Raw genomic sequence first — 21,859 nt, 5'->3', positions numbered from 1 at the left:
TTCATTGTTCAGTAAAGGCACTCAGAAGTTATATTGGTTAAACCAGATCCTCAGCTGGTGTAAGTTTACTTAGCTGAAGTGAGTTCAGTGAAATCATCTCAATTTCCAGCAGCTGAGAATCTGGCTCTCATGAGTAGAAGGGTTTAAATAATAGAGGATCAGGCAGCCTTCAGGACTGGCTTGTATCTCAGCAGCTGTGATTAGTGTTCTAGTAGGTTGAAATGGCTGCACAGTAGATGTGACAGACTTCAAGGAATGGCTATTTAGCGACTTCTTTGCTAAGTAGCTACAGTTCAAAAGGTTTTTCACCCTTTGGACTACTTGAAAGCACATTTTTGTTTCTATTTGAGCCATAAGCTACTGGCTTCCTCTGCCCCAGCTCCCTTACTTGCTCTGAGGTAAAGGAATGTTGAAGATGGTGGCTTTCCTGGATACCTCTGGGATACCTATGGAGACAGAACTATGTTTGACATCAGTGCTGCCCACATGCCCTTGGCAAAAGAGCTTCTGCAAGGCCAGAGCCACAGCTTCTGTGGATGAAAGATTATACAGGTATGCCCTCTGTGGGTTGCTCTGAACTAATTCTTGAACTGGTTCTATAGTCTCAAAAGAAAAAAAATGATGAGGGAGAGACCTCAAAGTTATTTAACTCCTGCAGTTGCATGGAAAAACATTGTGCCAAAAGCAAAAGGAGACAAAATTCATGTGTACCCACATGCTGAGGCATAGAAGAGGATGATTATCCCTTCTATTTGATAATGGCCTGCTCAGCACAGGCAAGTAACCAAGTAGCTAAATAAACCAGCCACATATGTGCTGCCTTCTATCTAGCCAGCAATTGTAGCCAGGGAATCTGGGAAAGCTGGAGTGTTCTGGGACCATAGAAGCCAGGCAAAAGTGCTGGGGTTAACAGAGTGGAGCACATCAGGGATCTATGACAGAAACGGGTAAGAGAGCAGTGTTTGCATGAGTTCTGTTATTTAAGTAACAACTCTTTGTAGTTGCAAAAGCTGGAGGCCACTTACATTTCTGTTCATGGAGAAATGAAACAAACAGCAACAACAACAACAAAAAAAGGCAGCTTTTTATTATAGTTTTTGTTTCCATTTATAAATGGTCTGTTTGCAAGGCAACTCAAGGAGGGTACTGGGCTTTGAAAAAGTGCCGGGGTGCAACAGAACTTAACTTGTGAGTAATATGCCAGACAAAAATAGTCACTTTTTCCTGCTCTTAAAATTTCCCTGAGCAGATCAGAATTTGGTTCTATGTTGGCTTTGGCTCAACAGTCTTTCAAAAGTATTTCCTCCCTCATCCCCCCAACTTCCTAACATTTTTTTTAAGTGCCCCCTCCCCCCCCAAATTGGGAAGCAATTGGATGCAAATAGCCCACACTCAGTAGTCACAGTTTCAGCTGCCTGACCTCACTGCAGCTGGGCAGATGGGGCACATGCTTGGAAGAACAACAAAGCAAGTGCATCTAGCTCAGATGTCTCCTCAAAATGTCAGATTCCTTTCCCATTAACACCCACCACATATGAGGCTTAGGCATTTTGAGTAACTCATTGTTACTCTGATTTGTATTACAGTTGTGCAGAGTGATCCCAGGCAAGACAGGGCCCAGTACACTTAATTAAAGTATAGACCTTAACAGATGCCATCTATTTGAGTTTACAACTGAGACAGGTAAGGGAGGAGGAGGAGGAAATGGAAGTGCAAAGGGGTAAAATGAACTTGGCCAAGGTCACATCTGTGTTAGTAAAACTTGATTACTTGAATGGTCATGGCAAGTAACTACGAAAGGAGAGCAGTTGGCCAAAGTAAATTCACTTTAAAACCTGAAGGAAAATTATCAATAGTATTCACCCTCCGTGTCCCAAATGCCTGAAGCAATTTGATAACAAACAATTTTTGTTCAGTTCTTTGAGTTCTTTGTAAAGACAGTGGCTTGATTGTCAGTGTGCCTAATTCCAGACATATGCCAATTCCCTGATGGTAATGGAGCTGCACTATTGCCTGCCAAAGACCAAGGCAGATACTTAGCTCTTTCCTGCTAGATTTCCCCCAGAAGATCTGCAGTCAAATCCCTGTTTAACAACTATCAGGCAAACATATGCGTTGCATCGTGGATCCACTCTCTGTTCAGTGTAAACATGTGGTAGCGGTAGCTTGGCTCCTGAGCCACGGTCATGGTCCTCTTTCTAAGCACAGGCTTCAGTCTGTGTGCCCACAGCACACAGATTCAGTGGCAGTGGGGTGTTTGTCTAGTAGAAACTCTCTATGTTGTGTATTTGGCTTGCAGGGATATCTTCATCAATGGAAAGTTCAAAGGCAGTTGTCTGTTTCTGTGCTCTGCTTTCTGCTCTGTGCTGGGCACGAGCAGCCCATTCCTCGCTCCATTCACATCTGTAGCTATCATTGCTGTCACTGCCTCCTGTAAGAAAGCATGGAATTGCATTTGGAATGTTTCCCTTGTAATTAAAGGATATAAAATACTGACATTATAAGCATCTACCCTGTTAAATGTGCACAGTCATAAAAGTATTAAGGGAAGCTAGATCAATCTATTGAAGGCACTCCCATGCAAAAGTGTTTTTGTAGGTCACAGTGATTTATAAAAGAACTTGTTGCATATTATAGAGCTCTGAGCTGCATGACCGTGTCTGGATATGACAAAATTCTGCTCATCAACTTGCTGACACACAACTGAATCTTTACATAGACGAGTAAAACTCTGTATTAAATATCACCTAGAATCAAGTATAAAGTACCTTGTCTCCTTCAAATGGCACCCTCCCAGGAAATGAAAAAAAAAAATCAATCAATATATTATAGTAGCTTATGAGCTCATTTAAGTGATTCAACACAACTGCAGTGACAACATTCCTTTATACTGTGTTTGCCGAGTACTGTGTCCAGTTCTGGGCCACTCAATTCAAGAGGGATGTTGAGGTACTGTAATGTGTCCAGAGAAAGGTGACAAAACTTGTGAGGGGCCTGGAGCACAGGCCTATGAGGAGAGACTGAAGGAGCTGGAGGTGTTTAGCCTGGAGAAGAGGAGGCTCAGGGGAGATCTTGTTGCTGTCTACAACTATCTGAAGGGAGGCTGTAGCCAGGTGGGCGTTGGTCACTTCTCCCAGGCAACCAGAAACAGAACAAGGAGACACAGTCTCAAGTTGTGCCAGGGGAAGTACAGACTGGATGTTAGGATGAAGTTCTTCCCAGAGAGAGTGATTGGCATTGGAATGGGCTGCCCAGGGAGGTGATGGAGTCACCGTTCCTGAAGGAGTTGAAGAAAAGCCTGGCTGAGGCATTTAGTGCCATGGTCTAGTTAATTGTGCAGGGCTGGGTGCTAGGTTGGACTGGATGATCTTGGAGGTCTCTTCCAACCTGGTTGATTCTATGATTCTATGAATTGTCTTCTCTTTCCTCTCTGAATGACAGCACTAGGTTTGAGGGTTCTTTTTCTTGTTTTCCTTTGGACCATGTTCTGGAAGGAAGTCTGTCCTGAGTAGAAAACACACAGTGTGTTATGCTATTAGGATTAACAAAGGCCAAGAAAGTCATGAATGCAACGGACTATACAGCTCTGCTCTGGGAAGGGTAAAGACCTGTGTGATGTTAGGCTGGCTAGTTGTCCTCTGGGACTCACATGAGATTGTCTCCTGCTATAGGTACCTGTGGCTTTGGCAATGTTTCACAGAACAAAGGTTGCACCTCTCCCCTTAAATTACCTTACAGCTACCTTCTCCAGGAAGTGGAGATGGCTTGTGCTTCCCAGCCATATCAATTTTTATGTCTGTCTGAATGGGATGATAGCTTTGGCCTCCAGAAGATGTTACACTTATTTACATTTGAGTTAAGCACTGATCATCACCTCCTTATGGCTTCACTGCAGAAAGAAGGTGGTGGCAGCGAGCAGATAAATCACAAAAGACACGCTTCATCTGCCTGATCTCTGGGCTCACTTCTGCCTTTAGAAATAGTGCAATAGTTCAAGTTTATAGCCTTTGTAGATTAGAAAAGCACCCTTATGTTGTTGAAAAGAGAAAATGTCCATAAACAGTATTATTGACAGTTATTACTGTTATATCACTGAAGACCAGGGCTCATTGTGCTAAGTGCTGTGCAAATGTATTAAAGAGGGCTTCCCTGCTAGAAACAGGAATATTTTTGTTAGAAGCAGGTCTTGTTATTCCTATGACCCTCTTTGCTGTATTTCACAGCTCAAATAGCACATGGGCAATCATGCCCTAGTAGCAGTTGGAAGAACCAACTTTAAAGAATAGCACATTTTTGTCATGTGAATAATTCTTTTTATCTCCTGCCTCCACCATGTTTGGAGTTTTGCTGTCTTTACTACAGAAGAAATTTACAATTCGTGGTCCAGGGACCCTTTCAGTCCTTTCCAGCAATACTCCAGCCCAGCCAATTATTTTATTGTGTTGATACATCTTTTTCTCTCCCCTTTGACCAACTCTTATCTCGCAACAGTCTGCATTTTCTTTGGTGTGTCCTCTTCCAAATGGAGAGTTCATAACTAGGTCAGCATCAAGTGGAAAGGTGAGTAATGGAGTGAGTGAAGTGCTAGTCTGTGCTTAGGAGCCTTCTTGCCCTTTGCAGAGAAGGTCACATTTGCTCAAATTGAATTAGCTTTTAATGGCCTTATTTATTAGTTGCTAAGCTGTTTACTTCCGGAGAGCTAGAAAAGATAGCTCATACAGTAAGATGTTAGTATTATGTGGTTAGACACAACTTCAGAATGCCTGGATTTGTATCTTGCTCTTTTTGACAGATTAGGACCACACAAAACTTATTCAGTAAGTTTAAGAAGTGGGAGTCTGGATGAGATTTCTGGCTCTAGAGCAGATTTTCTGAGTGCCCTTGGGTGACTCAGTTTCTTGTCTCTGTTTCAGCCCTCTCTCTCTCTGCCAGACTGATGTAATTTTACATGCCCAATATAGGTGCTGAGGAAATAATTTAATGGATGTCTGTGAAGCATGCAGATCATTGATGTACGGATCAGTATTTCTGAGAAACACTTAGCAGAAAGCTTGTAATGAGCAGAGGTTGACTTGCCAGGTTGGAGAGTGAGAAAACTGCCCAAGAAGTGGACAGAAGGCTGGTAAAAGGGAACAGGAGAAAGCTTGGTAAAATTAGGGCTGATATAGCAAAGGTGTTCATAACCTGTTATGGAAACTATAAACAATCCTGAAGGCTGGATGTTCCCTTTGGATCTGGATGCTTAGAGCTCTCAGATAATCCCAACAAAGATGAGTAGGAAAAGTCTAAAGGAAGACTTTCTGAAAGTCACCACAGCACATGGAAAAATCTACACATACATATGCACATTGAACAAACCCTGAAAAATCCACACAAACATAATCCAGCAAAAAGCTGCACTGTGATCCTTCCTGTATGAATTACTGTACCTACAGAATAACTGCAGTGAATTCCACGGGGAATGTGAGAATGTAGGTACCTACTCAGACTGGAGGCCACGAAAAAAGGAACCTCTAATAACAAGTGGATCCTAATACATTATTTCTTTTAAATAGGTTAAATAAGAAAGGGAGTAGAGGGAGTGAATTGAATAAGGAGTGGAAAATCCTGAACCCATGGTGGCCCAAAAGAAGTGTCAGAAAGAAAGAGCTCCTTTAACTAAAAACACTCCCAAATTAGACCTTTGTCTGACCAGCTCAATAAGAAAAGGAACAGGGAATAAGGCAAGTCATTCAATCGTATTCATTAAGTTGCCAGAGAAATGCTTATTAAAGAAACCCTCATCCTGATTACTTTTTTTTTTGGGGGGGAGGGGAGGAGGAAGGAGAAGAAAGGGAAAGACAGAAAGACTTTTGTTTTATTACTATTATTTAACATTAATTCTTCAGAGGCATTCCTCCCCTTATTGCTACTATTTTGACTTGCTGCATCTGAAAAAATATGTTGTCCTTTAAATAGATTTATTCCTTCTAGCAGCATTTGACATAGCTTGTCAGAAGGTCCTTCATTTTTTCCATTTTATTTCTTTAACGTGTATCTGTTTAAGTTGCTTCCGCTGTATTAATTGATGTGTTTGTGTCTGTTCAGAGCAAATGCATTCTCCTCACAGGGATTTTAACAGGCATTTGTTTAAGTGGGTTTTGCTTTTCTGTGTCTATTTCTGCTTGTTTTTCTGGTGGAGAAGGAGACATTACTAACATGCAGCCGACATAATGAGTCCCATTAACTCCCAATTCAGCTTGCTTTTTGACCACCTCTCTTTTAATGACTGTACTTTTCTTGACTGCAAAGTTTGGGGAATAGGAAAACTGTTCGCTCTGCTGGATTTTAATACATGTTTACATCCTTCTTGCAGAACAGCACCACCTCTCAATTAATGTTACTCTTAGCCTTAAAGAAGCACTCGGTAATAAATAAGTAAATGTGAGCGTGTGTGCGTATTGGGGGAGCGTGGTGAGAGACAGAACTGCCACAAAGGCTGCTGAGCCTTTTTAGAGACTAAGCAACATTTGTGTTCTAATATTTTAAAGCTTTTCCATTGATCTCCTGTTAACTGAGAAGCAAGAATTAACCTCAATGACAGTGCTAGTAGCTCTGCAGTCTATTTTGGCCTGTTCTTTAAGTAAAAAGAGCAACCTAGATGAGAATTTTGTGCTTCACTGGATATTGAAAGATGAGGCAATAAACTGCTAAACTTGAGTAATCACACACTCCCAGAGGAATGCCTCAAATGGGGTTGGTCAAAAACCTTGAAATTCTAGCCTTCTGCACACTGCCTGGGCTTTAACATTTGATGAGAGTCATTATAGTGGGGGACTGAATACAAGTGTCTTCTGATTACAGACCTTCCATTAAAATTTCCCACCAGTGTGCCTTTCCATAGAGAAGCGTCAATGGGATTAAAATCTCAATTCACCCCAGTCAATTCTCCAGTAACACGATTTCATTAGAGGCAGGCAGGGAGGAAAATGGACTAGAAAGCATTGAAACAGCTGGTGTATAAATTATAAAGTGTACTTTCTACTAAGTGAACACACCTTCCGCTCAGCCACATTACTAATTAATGTGTAGGGTAGCCGATTTTATGTAAATTGTATTCTTCCTCTCTCCTGTGCTTTGGTTAACAACAGGTTCTTCTAAATCTTGGAAAAAGAAAGATTATGCAAAGCTATCATCATATGAAAATAACGTATTAACATACCGCCTGTGAACTGTATCCAATCAGTTCCTTTTCACTGGCGTGTGTACAAAACAATTAAAATCAAATTTATATTGCACTTCTTTAATATATTCTGGCATTAATATAATCAAGGAACAAGTGTTAAAAAGTCTTACAGGCCTATTCTGCTTTAAAATGATATGTTTGTTCTCAGGGTTAGTGGGTATTTGCGGCTTCTTTAAAAGGACATTGAAAAAGAAGAGTTCTAGCTGCAAGGAGGTGGCTCTGGCAGCACTCAGTTCATGTGGAGTCTGCCTCATTTTAATGGCAGCCTGTCGTGTTAATTTTTTTTTACATGTTGTCTTGACTCCCAGACTCTGTCAGCTGTTCTCCATGTTACCTGCAGCATATTTGTTTTTAATTACTGGATGTTGCTGAGTAATTGCTCGTAAAGGTTATGAGACCACTGAATTGGGAGGATGACCTGCAGGCTGGCTGTGCTACCACCTGCTCGGGTGGCAGGCAGGCGCACAGCCCTGCGCACCCAGGAGCAGGCTCTGCCTGCCTGCCTGCCAAGCCCCATTGTTTCGCCAGGAGGCTGAGGGATGGCTGACATGCCATCAGTATGTCCTTGTTAGCCATCTTTCATTCTCAGGCTATGTTTGCTCCCTCTGTTTTCCTTGCTGCTTTTGGTGTACTCTCACATGAGATCAGTTAGGACGAACTGAGGTATTTTGTCACTGCTTTCCATGGACTGGGCTAGAAGACCTCAGAAATCAGCTAATTGGTAGAAGAGAGTAAAATGCTTCTGCCAGTCATGGGGCTGAAATGTCTACAAAGAGGTTATTTATTTTGTCCTCAACTATATCCGCATCTTCTTGGGAATAGTTTGCTTTCAAGCACCTCCACCAGCAGGGGCTCCATACCATCTTGGGCAGCCTTTCTCAGTGCTTCTCTAGCTTTAGAGTTTCTTAACATCTCTAGCTGCAGGTAGGCCCATTTCTTGCCCTAGGCACCAAGGACAGAAAAGATGAATCTCTTCCTTGAATCTACCTTTTACTTATTTTCTGACATCTACACAAATAGACTAATGCTAGTGCCCAGCCAAGAAGATTCTTGAAACCACCCTCATGAATCTGCAAATGATTTCTTTTCCTCTCTCCTGGCCATGCTGACCCTGTCTACAAAGACACATCTCTCTGAGGAGACCAGAAAAGAACATATTTCCTAGGAGAAATAAATGAGTGAGATACTCATACCAATTCTGAGCCTCTTTCTAAATCAAAACTCCTCTTTATGCCAAGAGGCAACTGAAAATAGACTCTGTGTGCACATGGACGTGAGCAGAGTAGTCTGGAGTGTTACAGCCCTGAGACCTACTCTTGCTTTTATGATGAGAGTTCTTTAACTTAGCGTTGAAGTCTATGATTTTGTAAGTGAAAGGGCAAGGGTCTGTGCATGCTCCCTCCTTGCCCATTGTACTTGCACAGAATTAATTTCTGTGGTGTTTTTCCAGATGTGAGGAATGCACTGTTGAAGTCAACATGCATGCTGCAAGGGTATGGGCCATGGAACTGAGCCTCTAAAATCCCTTCTGCAGCGTATGGATTCTTTACGGTAGGGGGAGGGAAATTTTGTCAGAGACAGTTTGTCCACTGAAAACTAAGCTGAGACCATAAGTTTACTTCAGTTTGGACCAGAGGAGACTAATAAACCATGGATGAAATGTCAGTGCCTTTCCATTATGTGATCCCATGTCATCTTTATTTATGACTTCCTAACAATGAATTTAACCAGATGGCCTATGTGATTGGCATTGTTCCACTTTGGAACTGCAGATCTGAATCCTTGGAAGTATAAGTGGTGCACTTAAATACCCAACCTGTCAGGACAAAAGCTGTAGGATATTTGTAGGTTGGGGGGAGTCTGATGAAAACAAGCAACTTGGAAAAAAACATGGATTGGGAATTTGGTACCAAAAATCATTACCAAAAATGTAATTTTAGCCTTGCACCATTTTTTTAAAGTCCTCAGCTTTTGGCACCAAAGCTATGAAACAAAATTGGGGGAGAGATGAAGAGGAGGGAAAAAAAAACCAAACCTAGGATTCATTGTGAAGTACTTTCTTTCTCTCTCTCATTTCTCAGAAGATGCTTTGGAATGCAATCAAGTCAAGCAGCCAACTGATGGTGTACTTCATACTAAGCACTAAGTCAGACCTGCTGCAACGTTTTCCTCCTTGGTGGTGTAGATGGCATAAGTAGCACCAGCAGACTGTCTCTCAGCCATGATGCTGAGGACAGGATCTCTGCAGTTGTTTATATGAAAAAAAAACTAACCAAAAAAAAAAAAAAAAAAAAACAGGAAGAGAGGAGCTTCAAATTCTGTCCTTGGTTGCTGTGGTGGAAGCCCATTAACTGAGGCCACTTCAGTGGCAGTGGGAACTCAAGGAGGTCACTATGCAGAGCCACAAATTGCAGTAGTTATCTTCCCTGATTGCCCAGCACTTGACGCAAATGTTCTCTATCTCACTCCCTTCAGCTCTAGCTTGCTGTCAGACCCTTCACCACCGGCTAATGGACAGCTTGGTGCTGCTCTCTCCAAGTCTTTTAGGACCTGGTAGTGCTGTCACAGTGCTCTCACTAAACAGGACAGATACAGCACACTGGTACCTGAGTTTGTGTTCTCACTTTCAGCACCAGAACAAATGCTCTGTTGTCCTTTTAGAAATGCTTTGCTGATGAACCACAGCCAAATAGGGCTGGTCAATGCACCGAAAGAGATAGGCTGACCAAGGTCCTCTGCCTTCTGGCACTGCTGGCAAACAGACCTCGAGGGTGAGCACAAAAAAATCTCAGGAGCCTCTGATGGTGATCCCCTAAATGGCTATAACAGAGCTTGATAATGGCTTGTCTGGTAATTTGCCGTGGGACCATGTGTATGGAAGGATAAGTTGTAGTTAATGCTTTTCCAGGCAGCACAGAATATGGTGAGAAAGGAAAAAAAGGAATTTCTTTGGGCAGCATTATCAGGAAGGTTGAAAGCTGACGAAATCAGTGACTGGGAGGCTGTACATCTTTAGGCAAGGAGGTTCTTGTGTTCCTGTAATTTTTAGAGGTTGTTTTTAGTGAGTAGGGTTTTGCTGCTGTATTATCGGTATCAGTGGTCGCTGGGTTTGTGGGATGTTATCCCATTCATCTCCAGTGGGTACTGCATGAGATTCAAAATGAGAAACACGTCCAGAGAAACACATTTGTTAGGATTCTGTATATTAATTTTTGGTTTGTGATAAGGAAAATGGAAAAGATGGTTGTAGTTACATTTTATTTAGGTGGATTGAGTGCCCACTTTGTCTAGGACCTGGAGTATCTCTAGCATGATGGAAGGCAGCAGAAGAATTAGGATTAGAGCAGCCATGAAGATCACAGGCCTAAATAGTGATACAGAGAGGATAACCAATCATAACAAGCACAAGTCCTATGAGGAGAGGCTGAGGGAGCTGGGATTGGTTAGCCTGGAGAAGAGGAGGCTCAGGGGTGACCTTGTTGCTGTCTACAACTACCTGAGGGGTGGTTGTGGCCAGGAGGAGGTTGCTCTCTTCTCTCAGGTGGCCAGCACCAGAAGGAGAGGACACAGCCTCAGGCTGCGCCAGGGGAGATTTAGGCTGGAGGTGAGGAGAAAGTTCTTCACTGAGAGAGTCATTGGACACTGGAATGGGCTGCCCGGGGAGGTGGTGGAGTCGCCGTCCCTGGAGCTGTTCAAGGCAAGATTGGACGTGGCACTTGGTGCCATGGTCTAGCCTTGAGCTCTATGGTAAAGGGTTGGACTTGATGATCTATGAGGTCTCTTCCAACCTTGATGATACTGTGATACTGTAAAACCAAACTGAAATGGTTGAAGTTGTCTAGCTTTAGGGGATGTTTAGTTTCTTAGCAGAAATTGCCTGCAATAAATTTTAATTTCTGCATGCATTCTGTAATTATTTTTGTTTCAATGTAACTGTGAAATTGAGTGTTTTGCTTCTGCTGTTATCAGGTCACTTCTGAAAATACAGTGCATCTCAGAGAATAGCAATAGTATTATGATTCAAAGGCTAGATGTTTGGGCAATTATGCAAACACAGTCTTACTGTCAGTCAGTAGAAACCTCCCCCAGAATACCTGGGTCCCTTGAATTAATTAGACTGCTTCATCTCCTCCTTTGAATACAACAGGGCCACCTGCCCATGCTCACACCAAAAGTTGTCCACCACTGTACATCCAGGTCTGGCTGAGTGGTGTTCTGTGCTGAACAGTGTTGCTCCTCTACTTAGCAAGCACAAGTTTATGTATGTAGTTCTACAACTCTGTGTGCTGCTATAGCAGAAGTTATCCAAGTTACTCTCGTGCTGCAAAAAGTGGAGAAAACAGACCTGGTGGGAAAAAAAAAACCAACAACAACAACCACCAAACAAAATGTAATGATATTAAATTTAAACAAGACCAATTATGTCATGAGGGGAAAAAAAAGGTAACAAACTCTTAACAGTAATAAATGCTTGATCTTTCCAGACCTGGATATTGCTGCAGACATACGCCATTGGAAGAAGGCTACAAAAATCCAGGCCAAGACTTAAGTCCCACACTGAAGATACACTTGGGAAGAAGAAAAGACAGAAAATTTTGTGCTGGACCTCTAAATGAAGGTGAGTGTTGACCTACATATTCGCTGAAGAAAGCAAAGCTAAATGACAGCCAAATTTCATTGCAGAAGCAAACCAATGTTGTGTCAGCCAAAAACTTCTTGATTTTTATGAAGGTGGAGACCTTTTCTCTCTCTGTATCTGTTGTTACTTCTTGGTAAACAGGCATGTATAAAAATGGAAGGGGTGGCATTAAAATCCTCTGTCCTTTGTGACCCCTCTGGATACACCCTGTGTGTGTGGTATGCAAAAGGGCAAGTGTGTCCCACAGGGAGGAGGAATATTCAGCGTTTACAAATGGCTTTGAACCTGCTGCACATCACACAGCCACCCTGCTGAGGCCCTGGATCTAGGTACTCTTGCTGGGACAAGTTCATCCACAACTGTATGGGGAGCTGCTTAATTGAGCCTCATTACTTCAATTTCCTACTGACACTATGCACCCTGTGAGGTACTGCTCAGGCATGTGTCAGGGGCAGGGGGCTGAGCAGCTGCTGCTTCTTATGTGGAAGCAGTAGAGGATGAGTGATAACAGTGCCCTAACCCAGCACTATTGCCTCTGCAAATGGTGCTGCTTAGGAGGAGGAGCAAGCTGCTAGTTTGACCTCCTCAAACAGGAGGACACACCTGTATTGGCCATGAAGTCTTGTTCTCTGCTGGGCATTTAGCTGTAGAAGATGGTACCCTCCTAACAACCTGCCATTGGCAGGTATTGCCTTCTCTGGATCTCTGGTAATCTGTATATTTGCTCCCCTTTGTAAGAAGCATTCACGTTTGGCAGCATCTCAGCTATGATTGTCCCAAAGAGGAGTTTCTTCCTTCTTTGAACAGGTAACATAAGCCATCTAGTTTTTCCTTATTTGGACTATGTAATCTGCACCTTCAAGGTCAGTCAAGCATCCCTCCAGCTCTGATTCTGTTTCTTCAAGCATGCAAGCTCCCAGGTAGGCATAGCTTTCCTGTTCATCCCTGGTACCGGTAAACTGAACTACTGTTCAGAGCTCTGTTTCTCTGAATAGTCTTATTTCCTTACAGACATTCTTCCAGTTCTTTTATTGATATATTGTCCTCAGTTTTCACTATTAAATGAGACCCATTATGGACTATAGGTAAATGAGCAGTGTCTGCCACTTAGTGTCACTGTTTCTAGAGTACCACAGAAGCTGTTAGAAGAATTAAGCACCTTTTGATTTCCACGGGACAGTGGACAAAGTGTGAGAGAGAACTTAGGCAATGATCTCTGTTATTATCACTGTTCTGAAACTCACCACTGCTGAGTGAAAATGAGCTCTGTGAAAGTAATCAATCACTGGTCACCCCATGTGTTCCCTCAGTATAACATTAAGAGTAAAACTCATCACTTTGAACAGCATCAATGAAGCCTTGTGTAACACCAATTCTCACTCACCCACTTCCACAGGGGAGATGAAAGAGGTATCTGCTTACCAGGATACTCTGGCTTTGTATTTTACCACTCCCAGTGCAAGTAATGACTTGCTGGACAACCATCAGCCTAGCCAGACAAGGGCTTTCTGTGTTGCAAGGTGGCACGGAACTAGTGTAGCTCTACACGTTGAGTGAAAAGTCAAATGAATTACTACAGCCAGTATCACTGCAGTAAAAGTGACATAAATATCACAGTGTTACAGAGAGTTCCTTCCTTTGCTGCTACCTTTAGTCAGGTAGTTCACAGTCAATTCATAGGACAAGAAATTATTTTAGAACACCCATTAACCAAGAATGCTGTGCTAATGTCACATAGCTTACCCCTATGTGAGCTCCTCCAGAGGGAGTTGTAGAACAGGTGAGGGACAAACCCAGAGAAATTGAGGTGTCCATTGTGCCAGACCCTACATGTTGAACATTTGGCAACCCAGAGGTGAAAGATATGAAAGAGCCCTGTTTGTGAGCAGAGGTTTCTTGTCTGGCAGCACCCAAGATGTGATGGTTTGGGTGTTCTCTGCCCCCCCCCCCCCCCACTTTGGAAATCACCCAGACTAGACTCAGCTAGCTCTGGTAATATCAGTGAAGCTTACATTTATAGCTTAGCACAATATACAAGCAGATATTTATAGTATATACAGTTATAGACAGAAATAGACAAGATAAAAGATAATACAGAAACACAACTCCCCTCCCAGAAACCTGAGTCCCCAGGAAGGGTTCTCAATTGCCCCTTCACCTTCCCCCTACCCCTCTCAACCTTACCCCAGTCCCAAGGAAGAATGGAGGTTTGGCCAGGGCGTAAGGAAGCAAAGTGGGTTAGTCCAAAATGGAGAGTGAGGTTAGAGAGCAAGAAGCAGCTCAGCCAGCTCCCTAGCAGCAGCCCAAGTGAGAATGGTGCTGAGCATCTTGTCTATGTTTTGCTTTTATACATCTCAGCGAGCTTATGAGGGAAGTAGATATCACCACTGTTTTCCTTTCACAGCCTGGAACCTAGTTCTTCTCACCAAAACATTCTAGCTAGCTTCAAACTAGCACCCAAGAGCAGAACTAAGACAGTCAAGGCACTTCTATCTGGGTCTGTCATCACCGCTAACACGTGTGTAAAGGTGCCCAGGTGATTTTCATGGCACAGGCTTTGCGGGCATGCAGTTGCTGCATCCTGTCACTGAAGACTAAGAAGCAGTGGCAGGTCATCACAAAGAGAATTAGTTCATGTGCTTTGACAGGTGAAGTTAAATAAAATAATTGGGCAGGAAGTGAAGCCAAAATGCAACCAAGGGACAGGCTTGCAGGAATATCAGGTTACCAAAAGGGGGAAATAAATGTGAGGATGCGAAATGTACACATAAATAAAGATATATAGGTGTGTATATATATATTTATACATCTATTTCAGCCCCTGTAGTTGGAGTAGCTCAGAGTTCTTTGTCTCTTGGCCTATTTGGGCAAGGTAGTGCTACTATCACAGTAAGCTCTTCCACTTCCTAACACAAAGTAAGGGGACTCTTTGTGACTGCTCTTCCCTAAGGGAAGAAAGAGAAATGCTATATGGGACACAAAAGCAACAGTGGATGTCTCAGCATATGGTCTTTTCCAGCGTGAGCGCAGACAGCTCTCTGCTCTGCAGAAACGAGGGAGAGCTTTGCAGCTAGTATTGCCAACTGGCTGCAGACTTTCTTGACACTGCTGGAAAAAACACAGGCAAGCAAAGGGAAAAGTAAGTCTATCCAAAATTAGAGCGAGGGAACACCTAACCTTTGCATTAGGAAAAAAAGTTCTGATCTCCACAGGCAATGTGGAAAGCGGCAGTGGAGCTTTCTCATTGAAAATGCTGACAACACAAAAGTGGCAAAGGCAGCATGTCAGGACAGCTGCAGCTGGTCACAGCAGTGAGGGGCTGGCCTGTTCCTCAGGACCACTACGGTGAACCTTGGGAACAGGACACAGATGCCTGTCAGCACCCAGCCTGGTTAGGTGGTAGCAGCCTGCAAGCCTGCAGCCAAACAGCCTGCTATTTAGAGGTACATGTCCCTTGGCTGCACAAGCAAACGTGGGGCATATGTGAGACAATAGGTTTCCTCCTCTCCTGGGCCTGGGCAGCAGCAATGACACTGCCTGGGAAATCTGTTGGACCTCAGGCTGGCACACAGCTCCAGGAGGGCAGGGGTGATAGCTCTGGGGACCATGGTACGATTTGGCTTTGATATCCTGGCCCCAGCACTCTGCCTGAAGAGGCACAGTCTGCAGTGTCAGGGGCACTGAGCCATTCAGGGGATGGGCTCTCCAGTAGCAGAGCAGGTAGGAGGAGTGTGTGTCACTGAAGCAGTTGAACAGATCATGGGAAAACAAAAAGAGGGTTTAATGCTGTAAGCAGATGAGTAAAAGTGTGCTTTGGAGACCTGGGAAGAGGACTTTTAATACAAATAGATTTGTTTTCTTGCAGAAAGTGGTTTTAAATTTGTTTTGATCTGAAAATATTGTGCAGTAAGCGCTCTGTTGTCATTCCTGTTGTTTAGACTTTGTCATGGATTCACATGAAAAAAAAAACCCCACTTGTTCCCTACTTTACTTGGGTGAATTGTCCTCTGATGTGAGCAGAAAGTGTAAGCAGAGTCCTGCAGGAGTCATCCTTTGCTTGAAGTGTGCAGGCTTATTAATTACTTTAAGATGTGCCGTGGCTCTCAGAGTTGCCAAGATCTCTTTCAAATCTGAACTGAGTGTGAAGCAATGAAGTAAGAAGGTCCAACTGAGTTTGGAGAGAGCCTGGAATAAGAGTTCTAGGAATTGCAAGCTGCTCTATTAGTCTAATTTCAGGCCCACAGATTGCATAGGTCTGTGGCCAAGAAACTGCCAAAACGCCACACGAAGGACATTTTCATTTGCAATTTGCCACAACAATGTGTCTGGCACCAGAAATGGTGGCGTGAAGGCAGATGAAGAAGGCGTCCATAGCCAGGTGCAGCGACGAGGCTGGTGAGAGGCCTTGAGCACAAGCCCTATGAGGAGAGGCTGAGGGAGCTGGGATTGGTTAGCCTGGAGAAGAGGAGGCTCAGGGGTGACCTTATTGTTGTCTACAACTACCTGAGGGGAGGTTGTGGCCAGGAGGAGGTTGCTCTCTTCTCTCAGGTGGCCAGCACCAGAAGGAGAGGACACAGCCTCAGGCTGTGCCAGGGGAGATTTAGGCTGGAGGTGAGGAGAAAGTTCTTCACTGAGAGAGTCATTGGACACTGGAATGGGCTGCCCAGGGAGGTGGTGGAGTCGCCGTCCCTGGGGCACTTCAAGGCAGGATTGGACGTGGCACTTGGTGCCATGGTCTAGCCTTGAGCTCTGTGGTAAAGGGTTGGACTTGATGATCTGTGAGGTCTCTTCCAACCCTGATGATACTGTGATACTGTGACACCTTATCCTCCACAGAGCACAGACGTGTGGCTCTCCTGCCTGTGTTATTCCCAGAGATGGCCCTGACAGCCTCCTCCAGGCCCGCTTGCCATCCTTCCTGGCTGATAGCTGCCTGCAACGCCCTCTTGCCCAGTACCTTGTCCCAGCAGCACATTCCTAATAGCAGCATGGGTTTCAGGATTGGAGCTATGGACCAGTTTGCAAGTGGGGAGAGAGGAGACCTGTGGGGATGCAATACTGGTAGCAAAAGGAGAAGGTACAAGTCAGGAGTTCCCTCCTTTGTGCCCTGAGGGTGCAGGTGGCTCTGATCCAGACTTAGCAAAGGCCTGTGGCAAGGCTTGGGTCACTTCAAGGACACACCAAGCCAGGTTTTACCAACAGTTGACTAAATTTATACCTGTCTGTGCTATCAAATCTGAGCTACTGCTGGCCAGGTGATACAGTAATTAGCAAATGGGGACAGCAGGGCATTTCTGTCAGCCAGGACAAACTAACAGGAGGAGTGATTTTAAAAATAACATTGCTGTGGAATTTGTGTGACACAGACCTCAGGCTCACCCCAGCGCAAAGACACAAGGCATTGTGTAGTTGCAGGGGCATAAACAACCAACTGCCCTGAAACATGAAAGGGCTTTGCTATTCTTCCCTGAACAGGTAGACACTGGGGAAAAAAGGATGATGGTTAGATAAAGTATTATAAAAATATCCTCTTTCAGGACCTGTTGTCACAGCTTGACTCGGCTGTGAGGGAAGTACGCTTGATATTATTTCTGTGTTCAAACACTCAAGACATTTATCAGAGACATTGATGTGGAATACTTATGAGTCAGGTGGAAGAACCTACTTAGCTCGCTTCAGACTTCAGGCATTCTGTTCTTGCAATCCAGCCAGCACAGGTTTTGCTCCTGACAAGCATTCTACCCTGCCTTTGCCTCTCAAGGCAGATCAGTAAGCTAGAAAAGCAGAAAACATAAAACTTTTATATCTAACCTGACTTCTGCACTGTTATTTAAGGACTACTCTGCATTGTGTCCATCACATCCATTTGAGTAGAAAAGCAATGGTTAATTTTTCAGTCATTTTTGTAAATAGGCCTCTTTTTTCCCCTTCTTTTTACAGGATTGTAAGTCTTGCAGAGAAATGAAAAGCAAGAGAATAAAGATGTATTAGGTCCACATTTCAGATACTCCAAGTGAACTTTTGCTATGTGGGAGCCATAGAAACACACAGGCTTTTCTTTCTCACCAGCAGAGCTATTCAGCCGGAAGCCAGGCTGATTTCAAACCAGTTTCTGCCAAAGACTGCTGGTACCTCCAGCCGAGACCTGCTGGAGGGTGCGGGCTTAATTATAGAGCATCTTCCTTACAGCTGCAGAACACTAATCCCGGTTCACCAGAGTCCAGAGCCTTTGTTTGGACATGGAAACTATTTTTGTGGTGTTGCAGAGTTAATCTAACCCAGATCTAAACTGTACAATGGACATGCAGTAGTCTTGGAATACATTTTGTGCTCTTTTTGTGCATAGTCGGGACCCCTTTTATTTCTGGTATGCCTGCCTATGAGCCTACCAGCCAGAGTAACAGTGAGTTGAGCTCAGCACCTGGGTTGCTATTTCAGCAGGACATGAGGCCTTTTCAAGCCGCCTGTGTCAACTGTGCAAAGTGGGAAGCAACTTTTCTTCCAAGGGAAGAGCACTGTATGCTAACAGTCAGCTGGTGCATCCCTTCCAGCAGCACAGTGCTGTCAATACAGACATGCTTTCCTACCTTGTTGCACTGATCAGTTACCTCAGTGGATGCTGGTTTCACCTACATCAGTGCCTTCAGGGAAAGCTGGACCAGCCCCTTGGGGAAGAGTGAAAGGCAGGTTGCACTGTGTTAGCCAGGATCCAACTATTCATTCTTCAGCAGTGAAATAGTACCCATCTCTCTCTCAGCCAACAGCCATTACCTGTAGATGTTCCAGTTTTGTATGAGCTGTAAGGTCTTTGGCCCTGAAAGTGTATTTCAACATTTGGAAAAGGCCTAAAACTAAGTTAGGCACCATGGTGAAAGGATTTAGTCTTTCTAGAAATCCCTGTGATTTCTGTAACACCCCTACCTTTACTGCTTGGACAAAAATAGCTTTTTAAAGTTGAGGAACTTCTTGAGACTTGAATATGACTGAACTGAGGAGAAAAAGAACTTCCTTTTTTTCCAGAAGTTTTTCAGGACTCTTCCCTTGTTCTGTTACCAAAAGCACTGAACAAATCCTTTTAATATATCTTTTGTTTCATGCACTGTAGCTGTGTCACAGATCTAAGTAAAATATTACACCACTGCTTTTATATGGTTTGTGACACTTCCAATACAGAATACACAAACAAAAGAAAGTGGTTTGATCTCAAAGTTCTTCAGGTCAAGCCCAGGGAAAGGAGCCCTGCACCATTTGGAAATGGTGAATGGAAACAGAGGGATAGGTAGCTAATATCTGCAGCTATCCCATCATCTTGGCACCATGGCCATTGCAAAGAATGAACTTTGGTATGCAGAATGGCATACAGACACAGTGCTTTGAAAAACTACCTTGGAATGATATTAAAAGCTTAAAATCAGTGCACTAGAACTGATTTCTCCCCCTCGATCCACATTGTAGTTTTCAAACTTAAGAAATCTATAACAAATTTCATCCCAAGGTTAGGAGAACCTTCTGTTGGAAACCTAAGGCTTCTCTTATCATTATATCAAAACCTTTTTACTGCACTCTGCAATATAAAGAGGTTTTAAGTTTGTCTGGTACAACCAAGAGGTTGATCACTTCTTGTCTCTCTCATTTAGATTTAGGGATGACTGCGGGTTTTAATGAAGCAGAATATTCCAAATACTAATGGATCTTAAATTGCTTATTCTTACCAAGAGGTACTCCACATAGCACATTTGCCTCAAGTGATATAAAGTGATGAGTTAATTCATGTACTTCTGTCAATTGCTTCAAGATACTGAGAATTAGCTGCATTAGTGATATGTCTCTTTTTCCCCCCCCCCTTTCTTTTTGCATGTGCACAGGAAAGTGCATAGGAATGGGATCGATTCAACCCCTACTGCAGAGAGGAGGAGAAAAAGCTAGCAGATGTCCTACAAATGTCATTGACAAGGTTAGTAACTTTTTCCTTTCACATCCACTTCTTATTCCGTATACCTATGATTGAAGTACTTGGGATTGCTTTAGGAATCTGTGGCAGCAGAACTTCTCACCACAGTGAATTAGACAAGAAGAGCTTGTCCTCAGGGCAGGCACATCAGTGAGAACTTGAAAATTCCTCCTAGTGACCTGCACCAAAGTAATTCTCTAGTTGCTCCAAGGAGCTCTTCTCCACTTGGACTTCCAGACCCACCTGCATCATGTCCTGCCAAAGCCTCCAAAAGCAAGAAAACTCTGTGGACAAATGCACACCCTTGATATATCAAACTTCCCTGGAGATCAAGGGCCAGAGCACAGTGTGATTCCCCAGGCTCAGGGTTCCTCTGAAGTAGCACAGAGCAACAGGTGGCAGCTGTTAATGTGCTGAATGTGGCTTCCCTCTGTGTCTGGCCATGGAAAACAAAGCCAGCGAGCAGATCCATGCCAAACACTTTGAGAGCATGGAGCTTACACAATTGGGCTCCACCCACATGCCTCACATGGGAATTTTCTCCCTCACCAGCTGGGTTAAGATCACAAGATGGAAAAAAGGGGAGGGAAAAAAGAGCCGGAGTTGTTTTCTTTCCATTGTGGCTCCCGAGCTGAAAGTTCCTTTGCAACAGAATAATAGAATAAAGATGAGAGGGAACACTGCTGATGGCTTGAAATCTGGCACCAAAGTTTATTTTTCCTCAGTAGTCTGAGTCTGAACAGTCTTGTCAGACAATGTCAACAGAGGTGAAAAAAATGACGAAAATCATTGAGTCTAGTTGGGCTGGAAAATGAGTAAATGCACCAGACAGGGTAAGTATATAGCCATTAAAAATGGCATAACCCTGACTGGAAACTGAACACTCTCATATGTATTTCCTACTCTCAAAGGCTTATCATGCCAGCTGTATTTTTGAATGAGCTAAGTGTCTACTTGTATGAAATGAATGTGAGCAGGCACACATAAGCTTTCTCATCAGTGTCCATACTCATAGCCAGGCATGTACTGAAGTCTCTCAACTCAGCTTGTTACAGCTATCATGATGCAGAGCCTGAAAATGCCTCTTCTTCGAGACCAGGCAAACGTGAACTGACAAGCACTGTGTTTTGCCCTTAAGGCTCCTGTCCATGGTGATGTGTCGTCAGTTATTCTCTGCAAAATTCTCTGCCCCCCCACCGTGCACGTGCTTGCCCCTTTCCTTGGTGCTCACCCAATTTGGAACCAGGCACAGCTCATGGGAAGCACTGACCGCACTCGAGCACCAGCGTCGTCATGCTCAGGAGCAAGACATAGGAGTTCAGTACAAAGCAGGTAGGATTGAAAGAGCCCCAGCCCAAGAAGAAAGGGGATAGAGACCCACAGCACGTTGGTGCTGCTGTGTATGCCTTACCCAGGACCCGCGGAGCCTCCACGCCTGTCACCCATGGAAATCAATTTCCTGTTGAATGGTGCCTGTAGACAAGAACTAGATGCTCAACGTCCCATTGTAGCCTGACACAATGAAAATAAAACCCGAGGACAATACAGATCCTGATGTCTTTACTTGCTTTGATAACAATGACACCAGTAAACAATGGTTGTTTAAGTGCACTTGCATGGTTCTTAAATGAAAAACAAGATAGCCAAGGGCAGTGAGAAGTCCCTAGCATTCCTCAGACTGGCACACAGAAGGGCCTCTTTTTAACTCCAAGCTGGCAGCAAACCCCTCTGCATGGGGATGACCACGATACCTTTGTAAGAGAGTTTGACAGCTTCCAGGCTCTCAAATCTGTTGTGATTCTCCGCTCCACAAAACTCCATTTACACAGTCACAAGGGCAGCAGAGCTCCAGGCTGGGGCACTACAGCATGTTTGGTACAGGCACCGAGGCCTGTTCTCTGTGCAGGCTTCAGAAGAGAAAGAAACTGGAGTGCTAAAAAACCCTCTCCCTGCTTTCCTTCTTTCGTTCTACAGAAAAAGAAAAGGCTAAAGGCTCTGCTGGAGTGACTCTATTGACTCCCATGGCTTCCGTGGTCTTCAATTT

The 21,859-nt window shown here is 43.9% G+C and overlaps 1 protein-coding gene across 6 annotated transcripts in view; it reads left to right on the top strand.

The window, feature by feature from the left end:
- Positions 1-21,859, top strand: part of LOC135186333 (uncharacterized) — a 268,707-nt gene that overhangs the window by 241,727 nt on the left and 5,121 nt on the right. For 4 of the 6 annotated variants that reach the window (XM_064163977.1, XM_064163975.1, XM_064163976.1 and 1 more), the window contains exons 1-3: positions 259-552; positions 11,710-11,843; positions 19,730-19,818. In XM_064163977.1, coding sequence (XP_064020047.1) covers positions 407-552; positions 11,710-11,843; positions 19,730-19,818 — 369 coding nt within the window. In that variant the 5' untranslated portion in view covers positions 259-406. Of the gene's footprint in view, positions 1-258; positions 553-11,709; positions 11,844-19,729; positions 19,819-20,953; positions 21,527-21,859 lie in introns of those variants that run through there. The other 2 variants (XM_064163978.1, XM_064163979.1) reach the window with 2 other exon arrangements.

The sequence above is a fragment of the Pogoniulus pusillus genome, chromosome 24 (genome assembly GCF_015220805.1).
Source record: "Pogoniulus pusillus isolate bPogPus1 chromosome 24, bPogPus1.pri, whole genome shotgun sequence".
Taxonomy (NCBI): domain Eukaryota; kingdom Metazoa; phylum Chordata; class Aves; order Piciformes; family Lybiidae; genus Pogoniulus; species Pogoniulus pusillus.
This window is presented reverse-complemented; position numbering and strand designations above follow the sequence as displayed.